Source organism: Heliangelus exortis, chromosome 1 (genome assembly GCF_036169615.1).
Source record: "Heliangelus exortis chromosome 1, bHelExo1.hap1, whole genome shotgun sequence".
NCBI classification, from domain to species: Eukaryota; Metazoa; Chordata; class Aves; order Apodiformes; family Trochilidae; genus Heliangelus; species Heliangelus exortis.
The window spans coordinates 170,424,487-170,445,266 of NC_092422.1; the positions used below are offsets into that span (position 1 = coordinate 170,424,487).

The 20,780-nt window shown below is 34.7% G+C and overlaps 1 protein-coding gene across 2 annotated transcripts in view; it reads right to left on the reverse strand.

Moving 5' to 3' along the window:
• The window catches only part of IMMP2L (inner mitochondrial membrane peptidase subunit 2), a 432,733-nt gene that overhangs the window by 88,381 nt on the left and 323,572 nt on the right, over positions 1–20,780 (reverse strand). Inside the window, exon 5 of one of the 2 annotated variants that reach the window (XM_071733639.1) lies at positions 8,462–8,564. The exons of the other annotated variant lie outside the window; for it this stretch is intronic. Coding sequence (XP_071589740.1) covers positions 8,462–8,564 — 103 coding nt within the window. The remainder of the gene's footprint in view (positions 1–8,461; positions 8,565–20,780) is intronic. 2 annotated transcript variants of the gene reach the window in all.

Consider the following 20,780-nt stretch of genomic DNA (forward strand, 5'->3'; position numbering starts at 1 on the left):
AGTGAAAAGGAGAACAAATAACTGCAACATTCTGCTATCAGTCTGAAAGTTCCTCTAGACAACACCAAGACTATGTTCATAAGAAAACTATTTCTATATTTCAAATCAAGTCTGATTTCTTTAAAAAAGATAAACCATAGAACCATAGAATGGCTAGGATTGGAAGGGTCCTTATAGATCATCTAGTTCCAATCCCCCTGCATGGGCAGGGACACCTTCCACTAAAACCAGGTTGGATTTCTGAGCTGCAATCTCCAATCTCACACTGATGGCTCATGTTGAGCTCCTGGTCCACCACCCCTAAGTCCTTCTCCTCAGGGCTTTCCACAATCCTTTCTCCTCCCATCCTGTGTTCATGCATGGAATTGTCTCGACCCAGGTAGAGAACATTGCACTTGACCTGGTTCAACTTCATGCAGACTGCCTGAGTCCACTTCTCAAGCAAGCCAAGGTCCCTCTGGATGGCATCCCTTTCACCCAGCATGTTGACTTTAGTTTGGTGTTGTCAGCAAACTTGCTGAGGGTGCATTCAATTCCACTGTCCATGTCACCAGCAAAGATGTTAAACAGCACTGGTCCAAGTAGAGCCCCTTGTGGAACACCACTCATCACACATCTACATCTGGACACTGAGACAGTGATCACAACTCTCTGGGTGCAGCCATCCAGCCAGCTTTCACAGATATACAGAATCTTATCAGTAGGATGGGACATGAAAGTGTGATCCGGTCCAGCTTCTTACTCAGAGCAGTGCCAAGTCAGGTTGCTTAGGACCTTTTCCAGTCCAATTTTCTTACTACCCTCAAGAATGGAGATCTTACAAACTGTCAGGGTAGTCAATGCATGATTTCCCCCATAAGGAAAACAAACCAAAAGAAACAAGCAAGAAAAACAAACAAGAAAAAAACCACAAACAAAAACCAACCAAACAAACAAAAAAGCAAAAGCAAAAATATCCTAGTATTTATTCAAAATTTCCCATGTTGTGACTTGTGCCTGTTGCCTCTTTTCCTACTAATCCCTGAGCAGAGTCTGACCCTGCCCATCATTGTGCACTGTCCTGTAGCTGAGGACAGTCATGAGCTCTCCTTGTAACCTCTTCTCTGCTGAACCAGACCTGTGATCAAAGTGCCTTACCTAAATCACCTGCTACAGCTCCATCACAGAGCCCTTTTACTGGTCTCATTTCCCCTCATCACTGCAACTCTTGTGCAGGGAATCTCCAAAGCACAGTACTCCTGAATCCACAGATGGAAAAAATAATTTCCTCAAATAATGATATAATTATTGGTATTTCTATTAATATTACTTTCATATCTAAATAATGTTTTGTTCCTCAAAGAAATAAACATACTCTTGTAAAGAAATAAATATGCATTGATTTGTGATTTCACTGCCATATAAATATACATTTCTAACCTTCCAATATGATGTGCAGTCATATAAACAGTAATAGTCTTACCTTGGGGTATAATAAGCTGACTATTTATTACACCAAAGCATTTATCTTATCCAAAAATGGTACAAAGTAGATAACAATTTCCTATAAGTCTGCAAATTTTAGAACTTCAAAACTCTGCAAAAATGTAGAACTTTATTTTAGTAATCCATGACTGAGTTTTGACAATGTTCTATGTCCAAGGAAGAAAAATGATGCCCTGGGAAATCTTTCAGACACTGGAATAGACTACCCAGAGAGATGGTTGAGTCACCATCTCTGGATGTGCTTAAGGGTCGTGGTGGTGTTGGGGGATATGGTTTAGGGGCCAACTTTGTGGAGTATGGATGATGGTTGGACTCAATGATCCTAAGGGTCTTTTCCGACCTGCAAGATTCTAAAATTCTAAGATCTTAATATGAATTCCAGCACAAATCAAAATTCCCTGTAAACCATAGCAAACTCAGCAAAGATTTCTTTGTGCTCAAAACCAATTTATGAGATCCTATATCATAAATATAATGCTATAATTTCTGGAGAGTGTTTTTTTAATATAAAGGTGTTTCGAGTTGTAATTTAAGAGAAATAGAATTGCAAGAAAACTGATGAAGAGGCATACAGGGTTCAGCAAATGATTATATTTGAATGCAGAGCTGTTCAAATTAGTTAATTACAATTGATGGTATGAATCTGACAGCTCTCTATCTCTTCTAATATCTCATTAAATCAATCTAACATTGTTTCATCCTGGTTTATTTCAATGTAAGTTATGTCAAAAACATCTGTAGGCTATTCAGTCTACAGTTCTTTCCAATATGGTTGGAAAATCCTTGCGTTTGGAAATATTCATCCAGTATTTGGGTTAATAATTCATTGTGTTTGAGTTTGTTGCACAAATCCTGTTCCACAAGCAGGATTGCTGAAGCTTGATTAAAGCTAATTAGTACAGTAACAGAGAAAATAGATAGAAGGTGTAAAATGTTTAAGATTTGACATAGCTAAGAAAAAGGAAAAAAGAAAAAAGCAACAAAATTTCTGCTACTTTACAAGTCCTCACGAGCATTCTATTGCTAAGAAATGGAGCAGACTTATTTGAGAGCTTTTAGTCATATGATGATAGTCAGGCTGCTTGAAAGATTAATTTTTATGCATTGGTTTAGACTACAGTCAGGCTAAATATTCTGCTCTCCAAGAGAATTAGGGCAGCCATAGAGGACTTTTTATTCCCTATACTGCAAATTCAGTTAGTCATGATAATTCAATGGACAGTGAGGCCACAAAATCTTATTATTAAGGCTCCCCTTCAGCAGCTCCTGGAGTGAATTGCCATTCTCAATAGACAAGCCACCATCTCAATTTGCATCTCTCATATAATATTCTCTCAAAAGGGACAAGCAAATTTCCCTTCCAGGTTTATTCATCATCAGTCATAACATATAATGTCCTACCATTTTTATTCATCACAGAGTTTTACAAGTTCAAGCTGTGCACGCATGCTATTTACTACTAGTAACTTCATGCTCCGTATGCAAAGTCTTTTACCTATTTCATTTCTGCCAGTGGCCATGGATAAATATCATGGAATGCCATTGACTACACATTTGCATTATACACTGCAGCCTTTCTTAAACACAGCTTATTTTCTTTTATACCTAAGAGAAAAAGCAGAAATGTCACTGATCCTCAAAAGAGTCACAGTGCTCTCCAAGGCTACATTTATACAGAGATGTGAGGGTGCAAGCACTGGTTGCAGTGGTAGCAAAAATAGAACAGAAGGAGCTGCAGCATCAGGTAGCAATCTGATGCATCCAAGTCCCCAGCAGATCATTCCCAGGCTCCACTCACTACTTTGGCATCACTGTTATCCTCACCTACATCAGAATGTAAGCACAGATAGAGGTTTTCTTACTAAAATCACACTTTTGTTTTACAATGCTTGACCATCTCTTCATGAGTTTGGTCTAAACTAAGAAAAATAGGGTTTGGGATCTGCTATTGACCTATTTGTCTTACATCTCTCCGAATGGCTGGCTGGAATATGGGGACACAAATGGGTCACTGGGTATTTTGAGACCTGGTAGAATTCCCTGTGGGAAGGGTGTGTCCTGCCTATATACCTTATTGTGTAATTTTAACTCAGTGCTGCTCAGCACACTGCTGTGAACTGCTAAACTCTTCCCACCTTTTCCCTTAGAGGTTGTTCCATTTCAGGGGAATGTGATTTTTGCACTAGTTTCTAGCTAAAAGATGAGAGTTTCAGCAGATGGCAAGATCATCCCCAAGATGATGTGCACTTGTAGGACATGTGACATTCTTTGTTTGCTATTTTGTAAGTAATCCAGAACTGCAGAAAGATACCTGCTTCTCCCTTCAGCTGTCCTCTGAACCTGCCTTAGAAGAAGAGAGAGGATATGAAGTGGGACTAATCTCACACGTTGTAGACTTCTTGGTTCAATTATTTCATTTACCAATAGTGGCACACTGCACTTCACTGAGAGTGTTATATTTCATTTCACCTTACTGCCTAATGAACTTTTCATATTTTCTGGCATTGACTACTTGTATTCACTAAGAGTAATTAGAGACAAATACTGGATTAGTGTAAGTAAATAATTATAACTGGCCACACTACATTACAGTTATTTATTGAATTTGCACATTGAGGGTTAACAATTAAACCATTTTTGTTTTATATTTGAAAGAGATTATGATAGCCTTTGAAAAGCAAATTAAAATAACTAACTCAGCATATTAATTTATTTTGAATGTTATTCTTGTCAATAGTTTCTGTCACAGATCTGGGCTGCTGAAAGAAAAAATAGCTAAACATACTAGAACATTTTTCAGATAGTTTATTGCATGAACTTACAGTGCAGAATATGCACTTATATGGACAATCATAAATACAACTTCTACTGTAATGCTGACTAAAAGCAATTTACTCATTTGAAGCTTATGAATGTAAAACTTCTGTTAAATAAAAAGCAAGCTCGGATTGCACAGGATTTAGTTTTGAGAGTAAATACATTTAAAGGTAGATGTATTTTTAGTAAGAGGAAAAGGGACCTGGCTGAGTCCAAAAGATGTTTTATGACAAGGTCTCATGTTTCCCAGGAAGACAAGGAGGATAATAGCCTTTTTGCCCTTACACTGGATTGTGAAGCTTAACTCATAAAGAGTCTTAACCAAAGCCATTAAAGCCAATAGAAGTCTCTCATTGACTTTAATGAGGTTTTGTTCAGGTACTTTACAAGACAGTTGAAAGACTGCCATGGACTTCAAGATCTAATTTTATCAAGCTCTTTCATATCCTCCACTTGGAGCCATTTGGAAACATGGAAATGTAGTAATAAGAGTGTTATATTTTTAAAAAAAAACAAAACCCCAAGCCCCCTTATAAAAATGAACTTTTTTAAAAATTGTCTGAGTGTTATACAGTGCATGCACATACATCCAGAAATATAAATATGTCAGTTATTGTATGCATTTATTTCTAACTTTCTCAGATGCCTTTTCATGATGGTTGCATAACCATCTCTGCACTGCTGGATGCCAACTCTACTCATTTGATCTGGGCAAAGTACAGTTTATAATGACTTTTCCCTTGATTTAGCCGTAGTATCAGATCCAGAATATAAATTGTGACTTTGTTTTTATGCTGCTCTTATCCTGGCTGTGTAAGAAAAGACAATACCAGATCAAGCATAAAGTTAATATTTTAAACTCTTTAAGAAAATGGAAGGTGCAGAGGAATTTTATATCTGATCAGTTCTTTATAATGCATCTCCTGCTTTTCTTATCTAAGAAAGCAGAATAATTGTCAGGGACAGTAATGTTTTATTTTCTATGCTGTCACACTAAAACTTGTATGCAAAAAGACCCCACCAGAACAAGGAGTTTATCAGAACTGCAAACAAAAATGAGAAACTTTAAAAATTAGTATCATAATTATATGAGCTATTTATTACCTTCCTTGCGTATGTCAGTTAAGGAAAGCTAAGCTATCACAAAAGCGTGGTTTGACTCTTTATGAATTTGAAAACAGTAATAGGCAATTGAGTAAAAATCTCTAATCTACCCCAGGAAAGAGAAATACATTTCCAGCAATATGGATTTTTTTATCCCTTTAAATAATAGCAAAAAAATGCAAGCTCTCTGCATATTTCTTGGCTTCTATTGAAACCAGCTATTTTCAGCATTATGAATGGCTGCCATGTAATTCCAAACCTGAAGCACAGAGGTATCAAAGCAACAGAATTATGTAACACCTGCTCTTCTGTACTGCACACAGCATTTTCTTTTTTGTGAAGACAATGTACAATAACCATGCACTACTTAATTTAGTACAATACTCCAGAAAGGTAATTAAGTTTTGATCATGTACAGAGTTAAAAGCATTTCTAATTCAGGACTACCCACAGATATTTTGATGGTTTTCTGGTGTCAGTTAAGTTACCAATTTTATTCCAAGGCACAACTAAGCAGAAAGGAAATTCTAAACTTTTACAAATTTTAGTTAAAACATTTTCATTTTATTTACTAATGTCAGGAAAATGCCTCTCTATGCATTAAAATTCCATTTTTGCCCCTATTAGCAGCATGCAATAAAAAAGAATGACATTTTTAATAATATTTTTATGAACAAAATAATTTACTCTGCTAAGATTTTACTTTTTAGAAATTCATATCTCTCCAAAGGTATATCTAATTTAGAACTCGATTGGTATAAAGGTTTTTGCTTTATCAACCTAACCCATTAGGCCATTAAGCATATTGTTATTCTCCAAGAGACAAAATTATTCTAACATCTGTTCTCAATCTGCTTTTCCATCATTTGCTTTTATGCCCCATGTAACTCATTAAGCTCATTTACAAAACATTACTGTCTTTGACTGTCTATACTACAAGATCGCATTAAATTGAAAAAATGGTACAACATAATCTGCTTTTAAAATATATTTTTACTGAACCTTTTGATCCAAGAAAATACATCTAAGTTTGCAAGTGAATCATGGACACACATAACATTTAACCTAATCTCTTAAGCGACCTATATTCCAACAAAATGAGAAAAATGGGTTCATGCCTTATCATTGTGCAGTCTCTTCCTTATGACTGCTGCAGTCTAATGAGAGAAAAAGCGTTTAAGAACATACCTTCTGAATTGCTTGAAGGTTAGAAATACCTTCTAAATAATTTGAAGAGAGAAATAGCAATATTTTAATTCACTTGTGAAAGTGATCTGAGCAGACAGAGGGGTAGAAATCATCCCAGTAACCTGAAATCTAATGTATGTAGAATAGAAAAGAACCTGGAGTGTAGCATGTCTCTCCACATACAGTTTCCATTTTCTCCTGAAGATGAAAGTTTTCAGTATTTTATGATTATTATGCTAATTTCCAGCCCTGTGAACTCTTCTACCCCTTTGCCTCTACTCAGTGGTTGCTTCTTTAATTTAATATCAGAGGAAAATACCTATTTACCCTTGACAAGCCCATATTGTATTTATCAACACGATTCAAAGGTCATTCCTTCAGCAGAAGCTAAAGAATTCACTGTCAAAAACTGTCTTACTAGCTCTTGAAAGGCCTCACTTCTTTAAGAAAAGTGACATACTACCTGATGTTAGTAACTGATAATATATGCAAGGTCAAAGCCTAGTGAAGGCAGATTTATAAACATCAGGTAATTGATGGTGCCAACCTTGAGGATTTTCCCTGTATGAATTTCTGCATGAGCTGCTGTAAAAGTGAAAATAGTGCCCAACTGCTGAAGTTTCTTTATGCTCTATGTTGGTAACATACTTGTAAGTGAAAAGAAGTTTAATGGCTTTATGACTAAGATTTATCTTGGGGACAGAGAGACAGACACAAAAGGAAACGCCTACTAAAGGAGGAAAGGGATGCCTCCACAGGATAGGTGGAATGAAATCCTGATGGAAAGAGCCTCTCTAAAACTACATGTTAAGAACCTTAGAAAATAACAATTGAAATTAGCACAAAATATGAGCACCAAAAAAAAGTGAGACAATGCAAAAGAGAGGCAATGGCATCACATACTCCAGACAGTAGGCCTTCATTGCATTTTTTCCTTAGCATAAATTATTTCAAATTAATCACTGGGCTGAACTTCCAGAGGCCAAACAAACTCATAAGGTCCTTGCTGTCATTAAATCAGTTAGAGTCATTAGAGTGACTTCTGTATGAAAACAGTATGAAATGCACAAGGATGGAAAATTCTAGCCTAGACAACTTCCATGTGACAACCAGTGGTTTGTTTAATAATATTAGAAGGATATTCTCTGTTAAAGACACATATGGAGCAGAGCAAAAAGGATAACAGGATGAACAGCTTATGCAACTATTTTCTGCATGCTAGTTAAACTAAAGGCAAGAACAGGAATCCATACAAAGTGCAACAAACCCAAAACCAAACCAAAGCTGCAGTGCAACCAAATTTACCAGTCAAGAAACAGAGGTTATGTTATTCTCACCATTCAATATGAAAGTGGCCCCACATAAAGAAACTTTAAGTAGTTATTTTTGGGAAAGTTTTGAAGTAGCCCTATTGTTTGTCTACAGACCAATTGGAGAGTTAACACTAAAAAAGTGTATTTAAATTTTCCTAATTCTTTATCCCAGCACTGCCTCTAAAGCAAGACTGAGCTCCTGGGAGGGAACCATTCCTAATTACATCAGCTGGCGACATGTCCTCAGGGAGCATCTGTCAGCTACAGAATGCTGGCTCTCCCTCTGGCTATTCCTCCAGTTCATCCCTCCAAATTGAAAGTCTCTACCACTTTTCCTTCCACATGGTGAAATTAAAAGGAATCTTTATCCTTTATTCAATAGTTAAGAGCAAACTCAGTCTTTGCTGACCAAGATACTTTAGAAAATCTAATAATTTTCACAGAATTAATAAAAATACAATTAAAAGCAATACATACTTGCTCTGTTGCACAAAAGACCCAAAAGAGATGCAGTGTTTTTCAGTTGCAAAGTGTAAATGAAAGAGTTGGCTTACCGGGCCAAAAGCATTGCTGTCAAAGCTGTGTCCATGGTGATCACCTTCCACCCAAATATGCCCATGTGGAACTTTCACATACTTCTTTTTGTATCCAATGGTTCTAAAAAGAATTGCAAAACAGTGGCTAATCATTTAAAAAGAAAAATCTACAATGTTTTGTTTTGAAAATTTACATATTTATTGTTTGGAAATTTGACCTTGCCAACACTTGCTTAAAAAGAAAAACCTGTGCTGAAGTCCTTTAGACTTCAAGAGCACTACTCAGGTGAAATTACACAGCAATTTTGTATGAGCTATTTGCACTATCAGGGCCTAGTAAACCATGTTGTTTTGGCATAAAATAAGGGATTCTTATTTGTGTCTCTGTAGTAAAAATTTTTTGAACCACCAGATTTTATCTGGGATAAATGCAGTGGGCACATGTTGCAGTCAACAATAATGCATTGAGAATGCTTTTCTTCCATGAGCAGCATTAGGTTCTCAACAAAAATAGTCCAGCATATATGAAGTGCCCTCAGGCTGGGAGCTTGGATTCCTCTAATGCTTCAGTCCTCAGGGTAGGATGTCCTCAGCTGTAACAGGTTAAATAGGTAAACTTAAAGCAAAACTCTAATAGAAAGGTAAGTGCTGGGAAAAAAAAAAAAAAACAAACAAAAAAAAACCAAAGCCACACCACTGATCATTCCAGTCATTCTTCACAGAAATTGGTGCCTCAGTATGCCCTGATCTTGCAAAATGAAAAACTACAGGTGAGTCCTAAAGCTGAGTATGCAAAATTCCTGTCATAAATTCCTGAGTAGCTGCCATTTCCATGATTCCAGTCTGCCTTCTACCATACACTTCTGCTTTCTTTCAGATGTGAACAGATATTCTGCAGTCATTCATGCAAGGAGGTAATTTTATCATGCACACAGAGTTATCACCATGACAAAGCACTTACAGTTGGGACTAAAGACAGTGATATCTCTTATTTTGTTTGGATAACCAAGTCTGTGCATAGACAGAAAAATGTATGACCTAGCTTGTTGCCCCTGGCTGCTCCTCACTTTACACCATCTGGAATAAATGCCCCCAAAGCCAATGGCAGAAGGAGCACACTCTAAATTTAAGGAAAATCAGCTGAAGAGAGAAAATCACCTTCAACAGGAGATTTAACCATTCAAGACAAAAAAGTAAAACTAAACTGAGTCAGTAAATACATGATTACTTAAACAATAAGAGTAGTTCTGCATAAGAAACATGGCAGGCAGTCTTGAGAATAAAATTATTTGTTTTGGGATTCTAATATACTTTGTCTTGTCGATATTTTTTTTTATAAAGTACCATATAAGACTGTATTTTACTTGAAACATGTTTTAAGATATAGATTCAGAGAAGTTGACTATTAATTCTGTTTTGCTTATTAGACATGAAAATTATTAAATTAATATCTTCCATTAGCAATAAAGGCAAACAATAGCTCAAAAATATCTAATTTGCTCTTCCATTCATCTTTCTGCATACAGATGAGTGGATTTTCATAAGGTTTTGTACCTTACAGACTTGACACACAAGACTGAATTTCACTCTGAAGGGTGAAAGGATTTGAAACTTATTTTTGGTGACAAGTTTACCTCATACATGTCAACAAAATAATATGGCAAATGCCAGTCAGTGACTTCATCTCTGACCAGACATAATTTCCTACCCCCAAATAATGTCCTTTATTATGATTAGGAAATCAGTGACAGGAAGGAAAATAAAAAGGGGCAATTTTTTGCAATAAGTGCTTGAAAACAAAAAATGAAAGAATTTGGTCTGCTTTGCAGAGGTTTGCAGAGACCTTGTGAAAACAGAAAGGCTTAACATAGGTACATACTGTGTTCTTTAAGGCCTAAAGCACAAAGAAAAAGATTACAGAGTGCAGAAATTATCATTAGTTCTTTTTATTATACCTACAACTTTAGAAAATACATATTTCTTTTCTGTTCTTGAAATAGCTACCATAAACCAGAAAAAATTGCTACAATTATGAAAAAAAAAAAAAAAAAAAAGAAAAAAGAAAAAGCCTCTTACTATGATCAAAGAAGAATTATGTTCGAATCCTCATATTGAGAAAAGCAGTTGATTGTACAAAAGAAGTTTTGACTTAGGGGAAATAGAATTGAAATTGATGATGTTAATAAATGCATGAATGGAATAGAGGAGAGAAAAAAATGCAAAAGAAACAGAAGCAGCAGTTTTAATTATCTACTTTAGCAGACAGCACTGATATTGCATGGATAAATCCTTCTGTAAGTCAGCAGATAAATGTAAAACCTGCCGTTTCATGTATGGGGTATATAAATCATCAGATTTTTCCCACATGCAGGTCTAAAAGAAAAAAAATCAAGCTCTATTGCAAACAATAGGTACCTTTATACATGTGAAAATGAGAGGCAAGAAAATCTATTTCTAAGACAATTTCTTCAAAATGTAAGTGCTGCATATGCACAGGGCAGTTATCTAGGGACTTTGCATCCCCTTTATCAATACTCCTGCAAAACCTGTCCTGTGGAGCACATTGGAAATTGGAAAGCAAAGTTTTATTTGAGGTTTTCACTGCATGCATTAGTAACTATCTGCAGCAGAATGCTCATGTTACAGTAAATAGGATCATCCATTACTTACTATTGGTTTTAATTTTCAAGATAATTCCATTGCTGAATTACTCCACAACTGATCAATAAACCATGCAAGCAAGCAAACCAAGCTACAGGCTTCAGAAAGCTATATTCAGTTATTGACAGTAAGTTGTTTTTAATTACTGTTGCAAATACCATGTTGACCTTTTTTAAGAACAAATAACCCAAATTTGTTTTTTCCTATCCTATGAAGAGAACATAAACTGTTTCAGAATTCAAATTTGTTAGTTAGTAATGCTGCCCCTTTCTCACACGAATCTTGCAGAAATTAAAGACTTTAATCTCTGGCCTAAATTGTATAGAGGAGACCAAACATGCTGCATAAGCAATATGGCTCTTGCTCTAAATGTACCAACTACCATTCATTCATTTCACTAACTTACCATTTCAGCTAGATGGGCTAAAAGAAAACTATTACCCATCTTTTTTTGTGCAAGGACAAGTAATTAACACTATTTTTACAACAATGTTCTTAGGTCAGGTTTCTGCTTCTATGCAGACAACTGGCATTTACTCCTCAGATTCAGGATGATTACAAGTCTAATGATCAATGTTTCTGTGAAAAATTAATACAACATCATACAAGTGAAATTACTTTGCAATGCTTCTAGCACTATAACAACAACAGCAACAGCAAAATATAAAATTCTCAAGCCAAATATCAGTTAAAAGCACAATTAACTCTTCTGGTATTTTACATCAGCTCCCTGGGAGAGACCTTTGCTACAAAATAAATGCAGTCAATAATGTACTGTAAATTTTGAAAGTAATATAAAAACCTCTTTTTCTTTCTTATTGAGTGCTCCTAGACTCATTTCTCTGACTTTGCCTGTAATCTTGACTTCTTTGTTAACTGTCACACATGAAGTATTTAATTAAATTTAGATGTCTGAGTGAATTCTTAGGAGAACAATTGGTGTAAGTGATAATTAACTTAGTATTTGTTAATTTCATATCAATTTCATTAGCATGAGTTCTAATTACTGGGCTATCTTCTAAATTTCAGAAAGCCTCTATGAATAGAGTAGTCTTTCACTTTCTGAAATCTAGTGCCTTTGAAATAAAAATAAAGACTGTTTAAACCTTATAGCCTCCCCCTGTTACAGGTTTGCTTTAGAAATAGCAGAGACAAAGACATAGATATAGTGGATTTTGATACCTAGTATTCAAGCATCTGTTAAAAACATACTGGTGTGTGCAAGAAAAGAAAAAGAAAAAAAATTGAGGTTTTACCAAAGTCACAAAATGTAGTTGAACTCTCACTGGCTTAAGAACAGGGTCCATGAGCATTGCAGTGATTTTCTTTAGTAGCATGTAATAGAATTACATTTATCTTTTTAATCTTCCTAAAATAAACTGGTCTGGAATTCTCTCTCTCTTTTTTTGTTTATTTGTTTGGTTTTGGTATTGTGGTTGTTTTGTTTTGTTTTCTTTTTTCCTTTATGTCTGAGGTACATTTTGAACCTTTACAAAGACTTTTTTTTTTTTTTCCCCATGATTTAATAGTTAACAGATGTACTTATATCTATCCTTGGCTAAGAAATAATTTCAATCCTGACAGTCAAAAATGAGCTCTATATGGTATTCTAACCACCTGCCCACAAGCAAGAAAAATCTGCTTTTTTAGGATGTGGCACCAGTGCCAAAGCAAGCAACTTGGCTCAGCTTAGCCATATGAGGAATGATTGCCTTCAGTTTGATTTGACCTTGAGAAATCAGAAGGTCTCAGCAATCTGCATACCTTTGGGAACAGACACTGTAGAGAATTTCCCTTCTTTTGCACAGGAGATAATAAACAAGCCCAAACCCTTGTGTAAAGCAGGCAGTCGGTATTATACTTAAGAGCAACTTTTTCCAAATAAATTGAATTTCTGCACATGGAAGCTTTGCACAAACTTCCATCTTCACCTAATCCACAGAATGAAACAAGGAATAAGATACTCAGTTTCAGGTGACACCCAGATCTCAAGACATAAACCTTACTGTAACATATAATGTAAATTGTATTAGTAGCACCACAGGGAATCTTTCATGTGATGCTAAACACCTTCCAGTCACTAAGAAATTTCCTTTTTCTTATCCAGCACACAGACAGCCACCTGTGTCTTTTTGCTTTAACATTTCCTTTACATATATTGTATTCCTTTGACCACAGGCTGCTATTTGAATCATCTGCTGTTAGAAGACACAGTTATGTATGTGAAGAAGCTAATTTTTTTTTTTTTTCCTTAAGGCTAGGTTACACATGAAAGTCTGTCAATAGGCTAAGGAATAGTCTCCAGGTTTGTGTAGCTATTAACTTTTGTCTCAGACCTGAAATGTGTTCTACTTAAAAGCTGAAGATGAATCAGCTATTGAGAGGCCTGACTTGAAAATGTGTATCCAAGCTGAGAACAGGAAAGTGCTGGAGGTGACCTCATGCTTGGCTTACTGTTGCTGTAGCCTTGCCAGATCTGATATATTGAGATGTGAACACCTAAAAGAAGACAGGCCAGAAGTGACAGAAATTACAGAATCTGAAACAAGATTAGGAGCAGCCATTAAGGAGGCAGAGATTTCCTTAGCTTATACTTGGAGTATCTTAGCCCCATAGATTTGAAGCTTCAGGAAAAATGCAGTTTCAGGAGAAAACAGGACTACGCTATTGGCTTCCTCATTCAGAACAGAAATGTGATAAAATCACAAACTTTTGTAATAAATATGCTAAGGAGTTGAAGTAAGAATAATGTCAAACTACAAATGATTTTTTTTTTCTCAGCTAAAGCATTCCTACTAAAGTGATGCTCCAGTAGAGTTTCCTGTGACTCAGCAGTGCTAAGAATAAGTAGAAATCTGATATGCAAAGTATGGGAGATATTTGAAACTCTGTTTTATTAATTAAGTAATTTCACACATAACATATGAGAATAATTATTTAGCCATTACTTGCTTCACCAGCTTCTTAAAAACAGCAATCGCTTTAAAATCAGACAGTATTCAGGAAATTACTGAATTTCAACTAAAATTAAAAAGGAGTCTAACCACATACTGATATTTACACGTTGTGCTAATTACCTGCTTTGTGATAGTCAGTTAAATTTTCAAATGGATGTATCAGGTATTGCATCAGATAGCTTTCAAACTACGTTTCTGCCAGATAGCTAAACAACCCTGAGTGAGGGGTGCAAACAGGATTATATTGCTCTTTTGTTGGACAATGCAATGCAGCCAATTACAGGATAACGTTTTGAAAGCAGACAAAAATGTTGTCATGTAAAAGTTCATATAACTCATGTAGCTACCCTTTATATGGGTTAATAGAACCTAGATCTCATTTTCACTAGGGCTTTCTTTGTACTACAGAGCAATAAGAACTGGGAATATTAATTCTAAGGCCAGAAGATAACAACGTGATGACCCAGTTTGAAATATGAGTAAGTACAACTGTCTGACTTTCAGGAAGTAATTCTTGAATAATTCACTATTTACTGGTATCTTAAGCATACACTAGTGAGTGAATTTAAAATTTCCATTATTTTATATCAAGATGTGCTTTCTAAATGATACTTGCATTATAAAAGATTTTATTTTTTATTATTTATTATTAGAACACACTGCTAGTTTCATAATGTATGATTAGATAAAAATAACTTTCTGACTAAACATATAAACCGAATTAAGTGCTCTAAAACACTGCCACCCAAAAAGCACTCTGCTTTTATAAAAATTGAAATGAAAAAACTTTTATGCACATGTGTCAGTGATAGGGAGAAAATACTTTTAGTACCACATTACAAACAGGTATAGAAGCTACTCTTGAAAGATTTACTATGCCCCCCCAAAATGGGAAAGTAAGGAAAAGTAAGTACCTGTTTCATTTTTCAGCATAGGACAGCATTTTTGTTACCTTATTTGGATGAAAATTCTACAAATAACATAGATGAATATACAAGAATATTTATCAATCCTTCCATTTTTTTAGCAATTCAGTAGATTTTGCCCTCAAGTCTTTCTGTAACAGAGAATTTTTCTTTTGTAAAACAACCCATCTTTTGTTACTCCTAAATATGTAAGTGAAAATATTCCAACATTGTTAAAAAGTCTTTCTACAAAATTTCTTCCACTTATTCTAGTAGTATAATGAAATAAATGTACTATTGTACATTTATCTAAAATGATAAAATTATTGAAAGGACAAAGAATAAGCAAGCTCATTCACTAGAGATATTAGCCTTATTTCAAGCCTAAAATTTTCTTGATAACACCTTGTTTAGTACCAGACAGGCCATTGTAATGGAGAAGAGACTAGAAATTTTGAGAAAATATGGGAGATCATTGCTTATGAGAACTAAAGAATTTATGGGATCATTGCAACAAGCAAAGGTGTTCTTGACAGATAAGTTTCCAGCAAAGGGTACTCACACCTCTGGATCCAGATATATTTGACCAAAACATACAAAACACTGCAAAAATAAAGAAGAAATCATTGTCTCTAACTGTCTTAATATCACAGAATTTTCCAGATAATTGCTCAAATTTATGTTCCAAGATAATTTCAACACAGTTAATTTTGTCTGTTCTGTTTCTTTCTTCCTTTCTTTCCTGAATTTTCAAAATATCATCGAGACACTCTTCAGATTTTTAATGAGTAAGCAGCTATGGACCTGGTGTTGATTTATATGATCAGTGCATGTGATTCATATATCTCTTTCTGAAGAAGTTCTCTATGATTTCCACAATTCGCTAAATGTTTTTCCAACAGCTATAATTTCATTTATCCTTTGACCATTATTCTATGAGGTGATAAGATTTGCAGATTGCATTTTATGGCCCTTACATATTCTGCTCTATGCTTTAAAGACATGTTGCACATCTAGGACCTAAATGACCCTCTTTTGATACTTTTACCCATATGTATATATCCACATTGCAAAGGATTTTTACTTGCTGGCAAGTACTCTGTGGGCTGAGTTAAAAAAGCTACAGCTATCAGAAGTTATTTTGTAGATTTTGTGAACAGTGGAGCTGCAGCAGTGGTACCAACCCACAATACCAGGGGACTTGGATTTTAAGGAAATAAAATTTCTTCGTATTCATTTGCAACCCCTTTTTATGATTCCCATTTCCAGCCTCACATTGCTTTTTTTGTATTTTTTTCAGCTTATCCTACTTTCCTTCAGAAACTACATAAAAGATCACTGCAATTCACCATGTATGTAGAACTTACCAGCACAGGAATTTCCCTCTCCTCCCAAGAGCTTTGCTTACCTGGTCAGGATGCATGGGGCTACCTCAAGCATTTAATATTGCTTGTCCCTGAAAGGAAGAATTCATTTTGCTCCTGCTGCTAAGAATGTTCAGCTAGAAGTATCTTCCCTTCCACAGATGACTTTATCCCTTTTTTCTGTAACTCTGCCTGGTTTCATTCTTGGGTCCTCTACACTATTCCCTTCATATCATGTGTGACTTTCTTTTCCATGTATGTATTTTATCTGGTTTAACACTAGCAGCATTCTTATTTTATGATCCTTTCCCTGGCAGCTCTCCTCAAACCTTTTAGGAAAAAGGTAATTTTGATGATTTTTAAAAGAAACTACAGTTGATTTCAACTACCTTGTATTTGATATCACAAATAATTTCAGAATATGGTCTTCTTATTTATTTTTTATTTCAAATCAATAAAATGTCTAGCAAAATACTGCTGAAGTGATAGCGTGGAACACCTGATCAGTGATTATAATTCTTCCAATGTCCATGTATAACTTGCATTACTGCCTCTAACTGTACTGAGATTATTTTTATTTAAAGCAAGTATTAGAAAATTCTAAATTCAATATCAATATGTATTCTGAAATTTGTTCAACATTCAATACTATCTATATGCATATGAATATAAATATTCCTACACACTTTTAGAAAAATCTGTCACCCCCCATTTGCAATACTAAAAGTACTTCATTGTTTTGCTCAGCTCATTTTCTGAAGCAGAAGAACTGTAATTATTTTCAAGACAAATTAAACCAAAACCAAAACAGTAATTTTGTGATGAACATTTCATCTGTTGCATTCCCTTCATTTAAATGGCTAACCAGATTACTGATACAATATCTCTTTTTTCTCTATTATCATCATTCATTTGTGGATTTGTCTGATTCCAACTGCCAACACTGTGACCTTTCAAGTTAAGATTATGAAAATTATTCAGTTTGCCTCTGATAAAATCCCATTAACCAGATGAGAGTATTATTTCATTACCTTCTCACATTACTAAATTATATTGATAATTAACATGACAGGGTTTTGCTAATACTATTAACAGCCATTAAAAATATCATATTATATCATAAATTAGATGGGAATAATTTCTTAGATTCATTATCATTAGTCATAATTTTACCCAGGTAAAAATTTACTAATTATTCTAAATCATCTAAGGCAAGTTACTCAACCATCACTGTCAAACTGGAAAATTTATATCTATAAGACCAAGAGGTTAAATAGAGCTCAAAAAGGTAGTGATGTAAAAAAAAGATTAATTACTGAATCCTGCACCCTCTTTTTGCTGCAAGGGAATCAACTGGGGAAAATGCTGAATAAAATTTTAGCTTTGGAAAATTTTGAAGAAACTGAAGGCAATTGCTTTTGAGTGAAGAGTTAAGACTTACAGTACAGGCAGTTGCTTGATCAACATTGTTTTTATTGTGTTTTTCTCTTTAACCCATCTCTGTCTGTCTTTAAAATCACATCTCAAGAAACAAGAATTGACAGTTCCCTTAGGGGTTCTATATTCCTAGCCTGTAAATGCAGACCTATATTTACTGAATATTTTGTTAGTTTTTCAGCTTTGGTATTACAATAAAGATCAATAGTGAAAACATACTAAACTGAAATGCTTAATTTGGGAATAGTCCAATATTTTTCAGAGCGGCCTTTTATTTGCCATATGCACCCATCTTTAAACATTTTTTTTTTTTCTGAAAGAGCTCAATTCCATACAGTTCACAATTGGACAATAGTAAAGAAATGCTTCATGAAGCCTAAAAAGATTTAGAAAGCTGACCTTTGCTCTAAGGAGTAGAAGTTATTAATAGCTTCTTTTTTTCCTCAGAACACTGGAATTTGATATTGCTCTGTTAACAGGAAAATCCTACAAAGCAGTAAAAATTTCAAACCAAAAATCCTCAAAGAAATAATCTGAATCACCTAGAAAAGGAAAGGGCATTGCACTCATTAATACTCCCAAAGTATTTAGTAGCCTCACAGCACTGAGTCACTGGATGTCACATTAAACTGGTGTATTTCTTCCTTTCTCCTTCACCCCAAGTGTGTTTTTCCATTGAACATAACTAAACCAAGAAAATGTTCATTCAATATTAATTCTCAAAAAAAAACTTCAGAATTATTCTTTGACCATTTAAAATACCAACAGAGAACCTAATCCTGTGTCTGTTCATAGCAACGTGCTTGTCTTTGCCTTTTATTCTAGCAGAAACCCAAGTATGCTGAAAACTTTCTTGAATCTTGTATCATTAACAAACACTTGGCTAGTAGGGGAATTTTTTTGTATCTATTTTCTGAGCCACAAAGCACTACATGGGAATAATTTCTGATTTTGCTTTACTTAATCTCGCAATATGAGAGAATCCCGGAGTGCTGGTATCTCTGGAAATAAAAGTGCTATCAGCATGATCAGATGGTTCTAAAGAAGTGAGACTGCAGTGACAGAAGCAATAGAAAAGACTTCTAATCATAATAGCCCGAGACATACACGAAACTTCAAGTTCTTATTTGCAAACCACAGAAAAAAGACAAAAATAAATCAAAATCCAAACTTTTTCTGCTAATAATGGTCAGAAGAAATGTACAATTCAGGATTAAAAGACAACAAAGTATATGTTCCTGAACATGTTTTGAAATGATGGAGATTATGCCCTGCCTGCTTTAGCAGTGTAAACAATCACTTATCACCAAAAGCTGAATCTGAGGTGGAAGAAAAAAAGATCAACATGGAACACATCACTCCTTGAACATTACTTTGAACACTAACAGTACTGTATGTGGATAGACATTTTTTAACTAAAATTTTATAGGCATCATGTAAAGCAAAAGGATCAAGATTAGGACTTTTTGTTTAATGACTTGAAAATTTAATCTATTTAAAGATTACAGATTTCAATTTCACATTAACATCAGATTCCATAGGCTGGTGACAACCCAGTGGAAAATTTTATGGTACAACAGACAGTCTACTATTTCAATTGCTTTCCCATTTGCATAAAGATTAAACACATATTTTTCACCTCTCTGAGTAAGGAGAATATTAGCTATTAATAACACCAAATATATATTTTTATTAGCAAATAATCTAGCAACTCTGCATTTTCTGATTTAAAAAAAGAAAAAATAAACTTAAAATAATTAAAAAATAATGATCTCTAATTATTTCAGAGGCAGAAAAAAAATGGAGACCCATTTGGTCTGAAAAGCCTGCACTTCAATCTTTTGTTGAGTTAAAAAAAAAATTTTATGGGACAGTAAAAAATATTTGCCCCTAATAGACTTCTAGGGCTATTCAGGGAAAAACCTAGAGCCTCTTATTTTGAGCTAGCACTGTGCCAGCCAACCATGACTGAGTAGAAAAACAAGTGATGTTAAAAAAATAAATTCAAATTATCTGAGCCAGTTCTTGTGCTTCAAGAAAATGTACATGAGGCACAAATGAGTATCAGATAAAGGAGAGAAACAACAAAAGAAGCTGTAAAGGGAGATGGCTAGCACTAGTACTGATAAAGCAATGGGTTAATTAAGTCACAGCTGCCCACCACACTACGACATGTATTTTCCCTGGTATTTTTCTTGAAAAGCATTTGAAAGGGTCTTCATGTGCAATAGGAAATTCACTTGGAAGTTTGGGTTACCCATTCATTTAATTCCACATGTAGCATGAAAGATAACATTTACTTTACAAAGTGGTTCTAAACAAAATGATTGTCCTCATATGGTTGTCATTTTGTTCTGGAAACAATGTAAATAATTGTAATGAGGTTTCTGTGTAAAAGTCTTAATTATCCATACAGAAAAAAGTGGCAAATGGTAGGGAAGAAAGAGCACTATCACCTATGTTTATTAGACTGATCTGAAATAAAGAATGATTAGTCTGTGCAAGGTTGTTCAACATTTTTTTTTTTTTTTGACCACTCCTATGGCTTTATTTGTAAAGATAGTTTTAATCTGTAATTTTTCTTTTGAGTTTTTCCATGAGTGGCTGCTAATAGGATACATTAAGAGAAAATAATTTGTCTACACTATTCTAATAACTTACCCCTATGATATCCAGTCCCATATGTTCATATTTGTTCCTCAATATTGAAAAAAGTAAGTTTTATCAGAACCAGAATCAATGGACCACAAACAGTAAAACACATATAGTAATATTACCATTAATATTCATGTGTTTCCACAGGCTTCTTTCTTTGAGGCCACAGATGAATCACACGGAATCAGACTATTGTCACAGTGGGAAAAGACCTCTAAGATCACTGCATCCAACTGTCAACATCCTTGTCCCCATCTCCCCACATAAAATGTATGTATCAACGTCTGTATCACCATGCCCACTAGAGCATGTCCCAAAGTGCCTCGTCTACATGGTTTTTAGATACTTCCAGGTCTGG